Source organism: Eleutherodactylus coqui, chromosome 6 (assembly GCF_035609145.1).
Source record: "Eleutherodactylus coqui strain aEleCoq1 chromosome 6, aEleCoq1.hap1, whole genome shotgun sequence".
NCBI lineage: Eukaryota > Metazoa > Chordata > Amphibia > Anura > Eleutherodactylidae > Eleutherodactylus > Eleutherodactylus coqui.
Genome location: NC_089842.1, coordinates 22965773 through 22981535, shown reverse-complemented (window position 1 = coordinate 22981535; position 15763 = coordinate 22965773). Strand labels below are relative to the sequence as shown.

The window sequence follows — 15763 nt, the reverse complement described above, 5'->3', positions numbered from 1 at the left end:
ATGTAACCCAGGATCAGTACAGGATGAGTAATGTATGTACACGGTGACTGCACCAGCAGAATAGTGAGTGCAGCTCTGGAGTATAATACAGGATGTAACTCAGGATCAGTACAGGATAAGTAATGTATGCACACAGTGACCCCACCAGCAGAATAGTGAGTGCAGCTCTGGGGTATAATACAGGATTTGGTTTATGGGAAAACTGAAGCTTGTACTGTTTATGAATAAAGGGCCAATGATCAAGAAAGAACTTTTGACCAATCATTCCCCCGTGTTAATGTGCAGACTATCAATTAATATCGATCCATGGAAAACCAAACAATAATGTGATTGTATGTGTTTGATTGCTCGCACTACGATTATTTGGGCACATACAATAGTGCTGATTGCTTGGGCTTGCTGGCTTGAGCAGGTTTTTTCTGGACTCTTTTTGGGCTGATCTGGGTCTGCTGCCTTCCAAGTGTATTATCACCTTCTACCACTGGATGGCAGAGGAGCACCATAATACGTCTAACTATACCAGCCTCTATTCATATCACTGTTGTGGGAGCAGGAAAATGAAATGGACTGGCTGAATAGATCCGTCTTATGACGGAACAGAAGACAGAAAATGCACTGAAAATAATGGGGTCTGTTCAGTTTCTGTCTGGAGGTCTGGCATTTTCCTAGTCAAAATAGCAGTGCATGCTGCACTATTTCATTTTGGGTTTTCACAGACCCAGCGGAACCTCTGACCCTGATTGAAACACAGCTTTACTAATTATTGTTAGCTCGTTTATCATAAAGACCCATCATGGTTGGGGTCTGCCTTATGATTTGCCTCCATCCGCTGTCTACATGACTTCCACTGATTGGCTTAGTATGAGCAGACCCTAAATCATCATATTATGTGTTCCTATTACCAAACACAAGGGGAATGTCCGATTTGATGTTATGGAATATTTGTGAGATGCGCAGGGCGCCCCCTGTGGAAATGTTGGGCCTGAGTTATAAATGTCACAGATCCCATCTGTGATTGGACTTTTGACATTTTAACATATAAAGACTGTGGCGCAAAGTGCTTTATTGACTGTGGATGGAGTTTATTACAGTTGCAATAAAAATGATTCAACCCCCATTATAAATCAGGTTTAAACTGTTTGGGTAATAGCAATCAAATAAGACCAATTTAAATAGCTGAACACAACTAATGTAACAAGCGGTTTCTCCGAATTCAATGCTAAATGCCACTTTTAATGAATTCTGCAGTCTCAGAATTATTCAACTCCTTGAATAAAATCCCTCATAAAAGCATACATTTGCAAATCAAGTCTTGTCTCAATCACACCTGTTACAGGTAATCAAGGACTTCGGTAGTTGCATCAGGTGCACTTGAGATAAAACACATCAAATACCTGGACTGGCTGGGGCTTTGCTGTATATGACATTTGATTGCATGTTAGAAATTGGGCTTGGTCAAGAAAGGGGTCCAAAAAGGTAAAAGAAGAGATCCTTGCCTGCACAACCAAGGAAAAGCATACAAAAGATAGCTAAGGCACTAAATGTTCCTAGAGATACAGCTGGAAGCAGTTCACAAGTTCAAATTTAAAGGGACACTGGCTACAGTACCTAGACGTGGCAGAAAGTGGGAGCTATCACCGTCTGACACCAGATTCCTGAGGAGGCAGGTGGTCAATGACTGCAGTCAGTGACTGCAAAAGACCTGCAGCAAGATCTGGTGGCAGCAGTACTGAGGTTTCCATTTGCACAGTAAGGTCTTCAAATCCGAACTCCAAGACGTCCACCTCTACCGACCAAAAACAGAAGGAAAGTTTCCTGTAAAAAGCCCAAAACCATTTAAATAAGCCACAGAAGACAAAACTGGAACTTTTTGGGCCTACAGATCAGCGGTATGTCTGGGGGAAGAAGAATGAAGCAGATGCTGAAAAGAATCCCCTACCTACAGTGCGGCATGGCGGTGGCTCGGTGATGCTACACTGAGGCATGGCTGTTGCCTAGTGATGCTACAGTGAGGCATGGCGGTGAGCCGGTGATGCTACAGTGAGGCATGGCAGCGGCCTAGTTATGCTACAGTGAGGCATGGCAGCGGCCTAGTTATGCTACAGTGAGGCATGGCAGTGGCTCGGTGATGCTACAGTAAGGCATGGCGGTGGCCCGTTGAGGCTCTGGGGCTGCTTTGCTTCCTCCAGCGCTGGAAACCTGCAATGTGTGGCGGGTACGTTGAATTCAATCAAATATCAGGAAATCCTAGGGGAAAACGTCATGTCTTCTGTGAGGAAGCTGAAGCTCTGGTGTTATTGGACCTTCTAACAGGACAACGATCCCAAGCGTACCAAGGCTTGATTTCAGCAGAAGTCCTGGAAGACTCTGTAGTGGCCATCACAGTCACCTGCCTTGAGCCCAATATAAAATCTTTGGTGGGATGTGAAGAAGACAGTTGAAGCACGCAAGCCCAAGAGTATTAAAGGGGTTGTCCCGCGAAAGCAAGTGGGTCTATACACTTCTGTATGGCCATATTAATGCACTTTGTAATGTACATTGTGCATTAATTATGAGCCATACAGAAGTTATAAGAAATTTTTCACTTACCTGTTCCGTTGCTGGCGTCCTCGTTTCCATGGAGCCCGTCTAATTTTCGGCGTCTAATGGCCAAATTAGACGCGCTTGCGCAGTCCGGGTCTTCTTCTTTTCTCAACGGGGCTCCGTGTAGCTCCGCCCCGTCACGTGCCGATTCCAGCCAATCAGGAGTCTGGAATCGGCAATGGACCGCACAGAAGCCCTGCGGTCCACCGAGGGAGAAGATCCCGGCGGCCATCTTCAGCAGGTAAGTAAGAAGTCACCGGAGCGCGGGGATTCAGGTAAGCGCTGTCCGGTGTTCTTGTTTAACCCCTGCATTGGGGTTGTCTCGCGCCGAACGGGGGGGCTGTTAAAAAAAAAACGCGTTTCGGCGCGGGACAACCCCTTTAATGCCCTCAAGCAGAGGCGTAACTTGAAGTTTCTGGGCCCCAATGCATAGCCTGTTACAGGGCCCCCAACTATAATGCATTATTCATAGTACTGGGCTCCCTATATGGAGAGGAGAGCCTTATGGCCCCCCTGAGGCTCCTGGGCCCGGGTGCAACCACATCCCCTGCACCCTCTATAGTTACACCCCTGCCCTGAAGACCCATGCCCATGAGGAACAGGTTAAGATTCCTCAGGAACACAGTCAGAAGCTGCTGTCTGGCTGCATCATGTTTGCAGCAGGTCCTAACAGCAAAAGGTGCTTCATCAAATACTAAAGACACTTGGCATGAAGGGGGTGAATAGTTATGGAGTCATTAAAAGTGGCATTTTGTGGTGAATTTGGAGGAACCTCTCGTTGTATTAGTTGTGTTGAGCTATTTAAATTGTTCTTGTTTGACTGTTTTTTTTTTACAGCTAAAAGACTGTAAATTTGGCAAATAAGCCTACTCTGTAATAGTTTTTTTTCTGCCGTATTCCCTAATTTTTTTTAAGTGATAATCGTTGTGTTTAAATGGACCTTTACCTATATACTGATATACAAGGCAGTCACAAACACTACTTCCCAACAGAATGCAAACAGGCAGATTACTATATGGAGAAGCATCATACAAGTGCATAAAAGACAGAACAACTGCTCACTGACAGATCAGATTACATGCTGCCCAAAGAAGTCTTTGGAAAGAGGAGGGGGTGGAGGAGGAGAAGGAACTGAGTGAGAGAGAAGCTGAGAGACGAACAGAGATTCAGCCTCAGCTGACAGTAGGTGTTTTACTGCCTGACAGCTACTGGAATCAAATCGACGCTGCTCAGTGCTTCACTATAATTAGTGAGTCATTAGTAGAATAATCGGTTTGAGTCAATATCAGTCCGATTTCTGGAATATCATCGTTAATTGGGGTGGTTGATTTTGACTCCCATTAAAGTCAATGGGAGTAAAGATCAAGCTCACTAATTTGCCCTCCAGAAGGTCCCTAATGCAGCAAAAGCCCCCAAATTGCATGGGAATACAGGCATACATATGGGGAACACTGTGCTCCTCCCAGAAAGTGATCAAAATAGTGTACAGTGGAGTAGAAGACATTTGTAGCACAGTGTGTCACTGAAAACAAGGCCCACATAGGGTCTCCTAGATCAAATGTTGCGCCAAGTAACACAGCAGGCGTGCTGCCTGTTTAAAAGCAATGTCAAGTACGGACCTCCTACTCCTCCTCCATGGAACAGCTGTAGATCTACCAAAAATTTTGTTATACAAGAAAGCATTTTGCTGCTTTTCTAAGAGCGATGTCATAAAGGAGAAATTCTGCTAGGTGAATAGAACACTCAGGCACGGACCTTCTCCAAGTAAAAGCTGTAGAGCTGCAGTTGTTTCTTGTGCTTTAGAAAAGTTTTGTTTTGGGAAAAGCAGGAGGAAACATGGCAGAAGCAGGAAAAGGGGAGTAGCAGTGGAATCTGTCATGGGGGTGCAGAAGTCAGGTGAGATCCACACCTGGTTCATCTTTATAAACATCAGACAATCCACATTGTCTGTGGTCAGGTGGTTGTATCTGTCAATTATCACACCCCTAGCTGTACTGAACACTCTTTCTAATAGCACACTGGCAGTGGGGCAGATAAGCCACCCTAAAGCATGTTGTGCAAGCTCTGGCTACTCTTCCAGCTTAGACAACCAGAAGTTAAAGGGGCCAACACCATATCTGAATATGTCCACATGGGAGTTGACATACTCTTGGACCATCAGGGATAAGTGCTCCCTATGATAGTCAATCCTACCCCATGTTGTTGCTGCAGGCTTCGACAGACTGAAAAAAAACTATGCCAAAGCTCTATTAGACTTTCCCTGTCACCAGTGGTGGTGTTGCTATGGAGGCTTTCTACTCATCTGCCATGAGCTACAGAGCTGCAGATGCATCCCCGTTGTCATGGGGAAATGCTATGCTCAAGCTGCTTACCAGGCTTTCCTGATAGTACTGCATTTTGAGGTCCTTCTCCATTGCCGGAATGAGGTTTGTCATTTTGGCCTTGTAGTAGGATTTAAGGAGGGTGGCCATCCAGTAATGATCTGATGTTTTGATATGGGCTATGCAACTGTCCTTCTGCGAGCACTGTAGCATAAAAGCATTCATACGCCTCAAAGTGCCTAAGGGTGATAGTCCAAATTCCTTGGCATCAGGTCTAAGAGTTTTCCCTGGCTGTTCCTGCCATTCACATAAAATAGCTGGGGTTAATGATGTATAGAAGGAACGTTGTGTATCCCCCTTCCCAGATTCTGGGCCTATATTCTCCTCCTCTACACTTTTCCCATGAGTGGAGAAAAGTGTTGCAGAAGACAACTCCCTTTCTTTCCCAAAGCCACATTTCTTGTGGCGTTGAGTAATGGCATATTGGCCAGACAGTTGGGAGATTGGTATCCCTTCGTCCTCTTGTGACAACAAAATGTCATTGTCCCTGATGATCTGTAGCATCTGTTCCAGCAGGCAGACAACAGGGATGGTCATACTGTTCACTGTGTCATCACAACTAACTATTTGGGTCACTTCCTCAAAGCAGGATAAAACAGCACACAGGTCTTTGACCTGCAACCATTTCACAGGCATCCAGTGACCGACCTCCATACAGCGTCTGCTAATGGCATACACCATCTGATACTTTGTGATCGCTCTCAGCCGCTGGCTTAGTCTCTCAGTGTAGGTACGTCACAGATGAGATGGTTGGGTGGTAGCCCAAACTATCGCTGCACCTCTCTCAGACGAGAGGCGGCTGGGTTTGAATGCCGAAAATATGAGCAAAGTTTCATGGCCTTTCCAGCACTGGATGTAAACTTGGGCAATTGGTTAAGAAGTGCTGCAATACGAGGTTCATCACATAAGCCAGGCAAGGTACGTGTGGGAGATTGTCGAGGCTAAGAGCTGCCAGCAAGTTGGCCCCATTGTCACACATAACCTTGCCTGACTTCAGATTGTGTGGGTCAAACACATGCTAGCCTGGGCCTACAGAGCCATCAACAGGTCTTCGGCCATGTGGCTGCACTCCCCTAGATATATGAGTATTTGGAGAGCATTTTGGCATTTACCACATACACCGCTGTATGGAGGTCAGATTTTGTCACATATGGATATCTGCGCCATATCAACTTTCGCCTCTAGCCCGGTTGTCAGTGCTGTTGAAGAGGCGTGAAGTAGGTGTGCTACTGCCCCTACACAACTGCTACTGCTAGCTTCATACAGTCTACAAATAATATGTAGTGGCCGGTCTGGTGACTTTGAACAATGCCTCAGGCCATAAACAGAACTCCAATATTCTCCACACCAAAGTGTATTTTGTCTACTGCTAGAAATATATCCTCTCCCAATGTACAGACCAGCTTTCGTAGAGGCATATAAATGTGATGCAGATTCTTTCTCTGCTGCCTTCAATAGAACCCTGTTTATATTCTCTGCTGGTATGGAAGCTTTCACGCCCAGAAGCAATATATCCTCTGTAGAATATCTGTCCCTAACAACAGACCACGTTTTTTTATAGGCATATAAACATGATGCAGCTTCTCTGTCCTGTGCTCAACTTTAAATGGCAGCTGGTTACAGTTTGCCTATGTTATGTATGGCTAGGTCATGTGATGCAGGCAACCAATGAAACTGCTGCCCATATACGCATTTGGTGACATCAACAAGGCACCCTGTCTGCTGATTGGCTGCATGCTGACCTTTGCAGCAGATATTAGGAAAAATTCTATTTTCCCACAATTTTTGCCAAAAATTGGTTCGGACTAACCCGATTCAATTTTGCGAAAGTTGGTACAATTTTATCGCCCGGCCGATTAAGATGAACAACACTACCTATAATGTTCTCTGTACTGTTTCTCTCGATATGAAAGATGGTGACAGGGAGGCAGGATCTTCTTTATGTGTGCAGTGTGTGAGAGACAGAGTTAGGGGAGCAGGATCTCCTCTTCTCTCTGTGTGCAGTGTATGGAGACATCATATTGTAGCAGCAGTCTCAACTCACTGCCTGAGAGACAGAGAAGAATAGATCCTGCTCTCCTATGTGTGCAGTGTATGGAGACATCATAGCAGCAGTTTACACTCACCAGCTTAGAGAACTGAGAATCAGGGATGGAGCCTGCAAAGAGGAAAACTGGTAAATAATCGCAAAAAATAGTGTTATTTCTCATGTACACAAGGCGGCTTTTTCTGAAAAGACACCTGTTATGACAAATTTGCTTTAAGATAGCTTAGGTGATACTTCTGTAAGGACTGGTGAGTTCTCTTGTGTATTGGATTTGGCCATGCCCATCTAATATGGTGATGAAGAATGCCGGCCTCAGTGATTGGTGTGGAGCTACATGTTGATTGGTTTACAGCAACATAAAAACACATAAGCGTTCATGTGCTGCGTTCCTCACGTGGATAGGCTCTTTTTAAGGAATGCTGTTTCCTGCCAAAGTATTATTTGTGGTGGATGCCCTCAGCAAGTGACAGGGCAAAGGGGGCAGAGCGAGTTATCTGATGCAGTATGCTAAAGGAAGATAAACAGGTGCCAGGACCTCCTGAGCGCACACTCCATTCTCTGCACCTTCCCCTCCAGGGGAGCAAGAAGTCGGAGCGTGGGGATCTTGGGCTGCTATGAGGTTGACCTTGACACCATATTGCGGGTGGATTATAATTCTGTATTGTGGCCCCTATTAGAGATAGAGCGTAAAACCCAATTGCAAAGTTGAAGAGTGGAATGTGAGAAGCAGAAATCCACGTCCCTCTAAATCCCGTGAGACTGCTGCTATGAGTCAAGTAAGGAAAGTGTACTAGAAGTGGCCCCCTTCTGCTGCGATACATGCATGGAGTTATTGTTGGACCGGTATTCATTCCTGGGATTCTCGACACCGATCAGTACCTGAATATTCTGCAGACGATGGTGGATGCCTTCCAGGTTCATCTGTTCCTATCATAGCAGGGGGCAACTTTCTTACTGCAGTCATAGCAGCAGTCCCACGGGACTTAGAGAGACACAGAAGGTGGATTTCGGCTTCTCACATGCTGCTCTTCAAGTTAGCAATTGGGTTTTGCTCTCTATCTCTTACAGAGGCCACTACATAAAATTAAAACCTATGTTCTGGAGCCCACAGGAGCCGTGTGTCATACCATCATTTAGCGCATCCATACTTTTTTATTAAAGTACCTACTATTATTTCACTGTAGGACAGCAGTAGTGAGATATAGCGCTGGATCCGTCTTTTTGACTCCACCTTGTATATGGTGCACCACTGAGATGTTAGAAGAGAAGAGTTGTATCTATGCAGCCTCCCGTAGGGTAACCCTGGACACATGGCATACGTTGAGGAACTGGGAGGGTAGAGTGTTGGCTTGTCATGGCGGTACTTACCAGGCTCCCTCCCGGAGGGATATACGCAGCCAAGGCCAGGGCAGCGCTGGGCCTCTTCCGGACACCCCCCGGCATGGGGATGCCCAATAAACTGGAGAACAGAGGTTGTAGTTGTCACGTGTAACGTGACCGCTCCGGTACCCCCCGGCATGAACATCGGTTGGGTAATAAAGAAGCCACAGACAATAGTGCAGTACCTCAGGTCCTCGGAAATGGTCGTGGCCTGGAATATCTTTTGCTTGAAAACTTCAGATTAACAATACAAGGCATGAATTCAAAAGACACACTAGTGGAGGTCAGACAGAAGATGTGAGGTCAGGGAGGAAACTCGGGATGACACCAGTCCTGCAGTCCAAATCATCTATCAGATACTGCGCGTGGACGGGGAACACTCCAGAGGAGGATAGGGGTAGGGTCACTTTACAGACTCTCGGTCAGACAAGTACCTCCACCAGCGGTCCCAGACTTCAGGACGCGCGGATATGTAAAACAGACAATTGAGTACCTCTGCACTAGGCCTTGACAGACTGAACTTGCTCTCTGCTCACTCTCTCTCTGAGGGGTGGGATCACTTACAATTCAACTAAAGACAGGCATTCCGAGAAACCTCTCCTTTTCTTCTATCTTCAACACATGAGGGCTGAAGGTGCCCCCATGTGCCTCTGTATTCTCTGAAGCAGCTCTGGAAGATGGACCTCTTCCGACTCTCAAGTACACACATTTATACCTTCACTCACACCATGTGACAGCATAGGATTGATACATTCACAGGCAGACAGCTCATAGTTTGCAGACATTAACCCCTCACTTGCTGCAGCTGTGCAATACACAACAGAATGACAAGACAGTTTTGCACAGAGCATCTACATAAGACGTACATGTATGACATTATGGAGGAGGCCAGGAAAGCATATACTGGGCCACTACCCCCACGTACCTTATTTGATACTCTCAGGGGACCGGACTATTTGTGCCTCATGTAAAGTTGGTATTTAGTGTAATTGGCACTGTGTCCGCACCTTTTATAATAGCAACTCGTTTGCACCACCTGGTGAGAGGATGCAAATGAGATTTTATCAGGGATTCCTCACATGGGCATGATTTAACCCGTTATGCGGCCATGATAATTACATAACAGGACACAACAAAGCCATTGATTTCAATAGTTTCATTTTCACTTGCGGAATTCTCGCCCGTTAATAGTACATGCGGGAGAGCCTCCGTCTTCACGCAGTTTTTTCTTCAAACGCAGAGTTTGAACGGCCCAAGAAAGGGAAGAAACAACCTGTTCATGCGCTACTACGTTCCGTACCGGTGAGCGTAGCAGCACATAAGCTACTGTGTTTTTGCTCTTATGAAAAGGGCTTTGGAGGAAAAATTACATCCTTGCCACAATCTTACATGTTCATCCTGTCCAACATACATTAAAGGGGTTGTCCCGCGCCGAAACGTTTTTTGTTTTTTTTCAATAGCCCCCCCGTTCGGCGCGAGACAAACCCGATGCATGTGTTGAAAAAAAAAAACGGATAGTACTTACCCGAATCCCCGCGCTCCGGTGACTTCTTACTTACCTTGTGAAGATGGCCGCCGGGATCTTCACCCTCGGTGGACCGCAGGTCTTCTGAGCGGTCCATTGCCGATTCCAGCCTCCTGATTGGCTGGAATCGGCACACGTGACGGGGCGGAGCTACGAGGAGCAGCTCTCCAGCACGAGCAGCCCCATTCAACACGGAGAAGACCGGACTGCGCAAGCGCGTCTAATCGGGCGATTAGACGCTGAAAATTAGACGGCACCATGGAGACGAGGACGCCAGCAATGGAACAGGTAAGTGAATAACTTCTAATAACTTCTGTATGGCTCATAATTAATGCACAATGTATATTACAAAGTGCATTAATATGGCCATACAGAAGTGTATAGACCCACTTTGTTTCGCGGGACAACCCCTTTAAGGACCGTCATATATTTCTCTCCAGCTTTGAGGCAACTACAAGTTCCAACAAACTCTTAAAGGAAGTCTGTCAGCTATTTTTTGTCTATTAGGCCTCACAGGGTGATCCTTGCGTGTAGAAAATCACCCGCAGGAACCGCAACCATTAAAACCCATGGGTTTCGATGGATTCACTGACTTTGGTTGATTTTCTGCACGGCATGCGCAATATTTGCTCGCATTTCTGCACCCGAGGCTCTATAGGAGTCTATGGTGGTGCGCAAATGGGCGCCCATGTGCACATAATTAAGCTCGTAACTGCGCAATTTAACAGTGTTAAAAACTAACAACTAATTAAGCCAGCCCGCCTACTCATTAGACTGGCCCAGCTGTTCACACATGGCGCGGGTCTGTGGAACGCATGAAATCTCCATTACGGTCTATGGGTGCGTGAAAAAAGGCAGCAAATACAAATTATCGTCCGCGTTCACTGTGTTTTTTGCACATCCTGTTTTCTGCGGGTTGTGACAAAACTGGCATCACTCGGGCATTTTTGCGCTCTCTGGTTTTGTTTGCACATGTGAAAAAGGGGATGCAACACAGATGTGAGAAACTGCGCATATGCAGAAAACGCATATAACACGCTCATATACACGCAGTGAAAACGGTGCCTTTATTTTACGGACTGAAATGCCATGCACTCGTGTGGATGAGCCCTAACTGTGGGGGTACTACAAGTCACAGCCGCCCCTCACTGTTTCTTACTAATCAAGTATAGGCAACAGAACCTGCAGGTAACCTCTCTGCTGGCTCGGCGATTTCCATTTTAGTGAATAGAGACCTTTTCTGTTTCTGCAGGGCAGATCTGTAGATAGGATCCCTTGTTCTGCGTCCTGGGCGGTTGGTGAATGGCAGGTGGGAGATGCAGAATTGAGGGAACCTTTGGTGATGATTGATAACCGGGAAGTGGATCCCCTCCAAGTGTGTGCGGGGGATGGGATCAATGTGTTGTCAGACGTTCTCCCCTCCCCTCGTCCTGCCTCTCATCGCCCCCCTCCGTAGACTGCATACCTGCCTCACCTGATCCCTCCAGGACAGAAAGTTACTTGTCTCTCTCATTGCACTGACTGTCTCTTCCTCCAGGTTCAAGTTCTTCTTTCTTCTCAAAGTTTTGGAAACTTTCAGTACTTTCCTTCTCTTGTTCCTCTTCTTTCTCCATCTCCCCTGCAGACGGTCACTTCCCCACCGACTCCTCTCATCAGCCATTGTTACTTCTCTCATGTTTTTTTCTTCCTGTCTTTCCAGTGGAATGGTCTCCTCAGACCCCCAACCTCCCCGCCTGAGATTTGAGGGGGAACAGGCAGCAAAGATCCTGTAAGGTAAGAGGGGTTTCTCCATAGACACTCCAAAAATTCTGCAATGTTTAGAAAAAGAGGTCATCAAGCAACAAAAAACAAGAGGATCTAGACAGGTTGGGTGCAAATGAAGTGTAAGGCAGAGGAAATACATGTCACCATTACACAATAAATGGGAACAACTGGGGATCCCGGGCATGGAGAAGGACTTGGGGGTTTTAGTTAACTGTAAGCTTAACTGGAGCAACCAGTGTCAGGCAGCTGCTGCCAAGGCAAATAGGATCATGGGGGCATCAGAAGATGTCTAGGGGTACATGACAAGGACATTGTTCTTCCTTTTTACAAGTCACTGGTCAGACCACACATGGGATATTATGGACTGTTTTGGACACCGGTACTCAAGAAGGACATATTAGAGCTTGAGCGGGTACAAAGGCAGGAAACTAAAGTAATAAATGGAATGAGCGGACTACAATACCCAGAGAGATTATCAAAATTGGAATAATTTAGTTTAGAAAAAAGACCTAATAACTATGTATAGCTATATCTGGGGACAATACAGAGATCTCTACCATCATTTGTTTATACCCAGGACTGTAACAAGGGGGCGCTCTAATAACTATGTATAGATACACCAGGGGACAATACAGAGATCTCCCATCATCTATTATACCCAGGACTGTAACAAGGGGGCGCTCTAATAACTATGTATAGATACATCAGGGGACAATACAGAGATCTCTCCAATCATCTATTATACCCAGGACTGTGATTGTAACAAGGGGGCGCCCTCTACATCTAGAGGAAAGAAGGTTTCTACACCGACATAGAAAGGGGTTCTTTACTGTAAGAGCAATGAGACTATGGAACTCTCTGCCTGAGGATGTGGTGATGGAGAACTCGATAAAAGAGTATAATTTGGGCCTGGGTGCCTTTCTTGAGTGTTACAATATTACATGTTATATCACTGATTACTTCAGATCGGTCGGTGATGCGAGGATTAATCTGATTGCCACATTGGAGTCGGGAAGGATTTTCTTCCACTTAAATGAGGGAAGTGGCTTCTAGCTCATTTTGGTTTTTTGCCTTTCTCTGGATCAACATTGGGGTTAATAAGCTGAACTGGATGGACATGTGTCTTTTTTTCAGCCTTACATACTATGTTACTATGTATGAAGTTGTCTCGGTGTCATAAACATTCATATTAGCTTCATGCTATAGAAGTGTGCAGAGACATAACATGAAGATCTTGGGCCCTGATGCAAAATCTGTGCCAGGGACCCCACCTACCGTGTGGATTTATAATGGGGTCGTTTTGTAAGGCAGAGGAACTTCACACACCAAGGTCTCAGTCGCAACTGTGACCATAGCACCCCCTATTGTTACAGGGAAGCTCAGACGTTGCAAGTCAAGCAGTGAGACATGATGTGTGTCCTATTCACATATTGCAGGCTACATTAGACAGCAGTCTATAATCATTGCAATGGGGGGGGCATCACTTTTTAATATCATCCAATATCATCCAAAACTGTTCCCTGCTCGACATCTAAGGTTTCTATAACTGTATGTTGTGGACACTGTAGATTTAAGGCATCTTCTTCTCCAATCACTTGAAGTCCAAAATTGCTTCTATAAAAGTTGATCCTTTGTATTCATGATTTGCCCACCCTTCCCCCCACCTATTGTGTATAATTTGTGGCTTGAGGATGAATAATTGGAAGACTATGTCATTAATGTCTGCTGGACAGAAGACAAAGAGTCTTTTATAGACGCTCTGCAGGTGGACGGCCACTACAGTGCTAACTCCCATGTTGCTTTCAGGGTGCCTGGACATCCAGGAGGACGTATCGTACATTCCTGTGCTCTTATCTAACCGCTCTACAGAAATGGTACACAAAGACGGTGAGTTAAAGAGAAATTATTGGCTTCTTTACAATTTTTGTGGATGTTTTTGTACTCTTATGACTATTCATGAGTTCTAAAGTATTGCAGTTATCCTACTGGCCACTAGATGTCAGTACAATGAATTCCATTCCTAGGAAAGCCATCTTGCTCTACAGCATGCTGTAAAGATTGATGAGAATTAGCAACTAGAAGAGAATTGACCTTGGCCTTCAGCACGCAACAAACCCTTCATCCTTATAATTGAGTCTCTAGCTTTCCATTCCTTAACCCTAATCCTAGAAGTGACCATAAAAGTAAAGTCCCTCCTTTATAAAACCAACAAGCCTTCAGGGTCTATATTAGCTATCTCTATTTGGACTTCTTAAACATTTGCATTTAACGTATTACTAATCGTTGTCCTTCTGGTTGCAGTGGGTAAAGGCTGTCATTGGACCCCCCTGAGGATTTGTGCATTGACCATCTTTATTTTCATCTCACTGGCTGGAATCGGGGTCACAATTTGGGCCGTTGGTAAGAATAAGGCTGCCATTGGGGTTCACTAAAATGTTTACTGTATAGAGAATCCATGGGTATGAAGGGCAACCTGAGACCCATATAAGACTAATCTGAAGCCTCCATGGTCAGTGGGTGGCGCTACACTACATTTTATGCAAATCCTAAAAGTAAGTGAACACCAGGGTTTTCATGCTAGGGGACAGGGTGCAGTACAGAATCTGATTAATGTGGGAAGCTGTACAGGATCAGCCCTGAGTTATTATATAACCATCTACCACCTGGAGAGTTCTGTCTGATCCTAGTGTCCACCTATTGTGTTCTGTCTTCACAGTGACGTATGTACTGAACAACGAAAACTCAAATCTCTATGCAGGTAATTAATAGCCCCATGACTCAAGTGGAATGCATGGAAAGAATCTGCTATACAGGGGATCTCTGGCCCATTTTAATTGATTCTGCTGGGCCTTCTGATTTAAGCTGCATTTAGACACAAAGATGATCTCTCAAAAGATGGCTTTTGAGCAATCATTTTGCATAAACGACTAATTGGTACTAATGCCTTTTAGTACCAATTAGTAGTGTGAGCCGCCCAGCACTGAATTTTTTCAGAGGACCACCCACTGTTCTCTGAATAATTTCCTTTTGTTCTGCAGGCGGGGCTGTCAGCTGAGAACAGCTGAGACAATGCAATCAGCTGTTATCAGCGGTCCCCGTGTAGAGCACAGTCACGGTCCGTCTTATCAGCTGTTTTGCTGAAGGACGGATTTCAAGCCGAACTCAGATCTGTTGTTCGCAGAAAAATGAAAGATGGGCACATTTACACGCAACGATTATTGCACAAAAGATGGCTTGTGAGCGAATTTTGAGTGATAATCGTTGTGTCTAAATGGGCCTTTAGTAGAGAGGAGGAGGGTCCTTCATTCAGGACTTCCATGCATTGAACAGAACAGCTACAAAGAGCGTCTCTCACCCTGGAGGACCCAGCATGTATGTTGGTTACATGAACTGCCCATTGATATCAACAGACACCATGTAATTCTTCACTTACCCTGTGGAGGCACTGCAGGGATAATGAAACACTTGTAGCCAGGATCTCCACAGATCTCAGCTGATCCCTCAGGATCTCAGTAGTTGGACGCCGTGTATCCAGCTAATTGTTGAGGGAGATTCTAACAAAAATAGTTATGTCCATTGAGGTTTGGTCACATGATTAACCTGTTTAATCAAAATAAAGTTAAAGATGACCTGCAAACTTTCCTGATATACCTGTAAGAAATAATAATTCTGGAGCCTTGTTTTCTCACAACTCTGTTTTGTGATGTCCCTCTGTTATTCCTCCGAGAAATGAATGAATACATTGACATCTGGATGTTACCAGTTTTTGGGGGGTGTTCTTATACACTAGCAATGTCCAGTCAAGGCTAGCGGTATAAGAATGCACAGGGACACACCCCATTGACAAGCACATAAGACAGTGGTTGAGTAGTTTCTCCTTAAAGATACAGGCACAAATCAAAATAAGTTGAAACGGAAGATGTACTTCTTCCTTCTTCACATTACAGTGGCACAGCACACTTCATGGTTGCAATTTACATAATAGGGGGCAGTAAGCTTGGCAGTCGCAGTTTAATCTACGCTCTATTCCTAAGAACCCATCCTTATCGGACCACCTCTAAAATGCTCCCATTCAGTGTACCA

At 45.3% G+C, this 15763-nt stretch overlaps 1 protein-coding gene across 3 annotated transcripts in view; it reads left to right on the top strand.

The window, feature by feature from the left end:
* The window catches only part of HPN (hepsin), a 39343-nt gene that overhangs the window by 11778 nt on the left and 11802 nt on the right, over positions 1–15763 (top strand). The window contains exons 1-5 of one of the 3 annotated variants that reach the window (XM_066606434.1): positions 11356–11453; positions 11616–11689; positions 13487–13567; positions 13982–14080; positions 14397–14438. In XM_066606434.1, coding sequence (XP_066462531.1) covers positions 13552–13567; positions 13982–14080; positions 14397–14438 — 157 coding nt within the window. In that variant the 5' untranslated portion in view covers positions 11356–11453; positions 11616–11689; positions 13487–13551. The other 2 variants (XM_066606435.1, XM_066606433.1) reach the window with 2 other exon arrangements.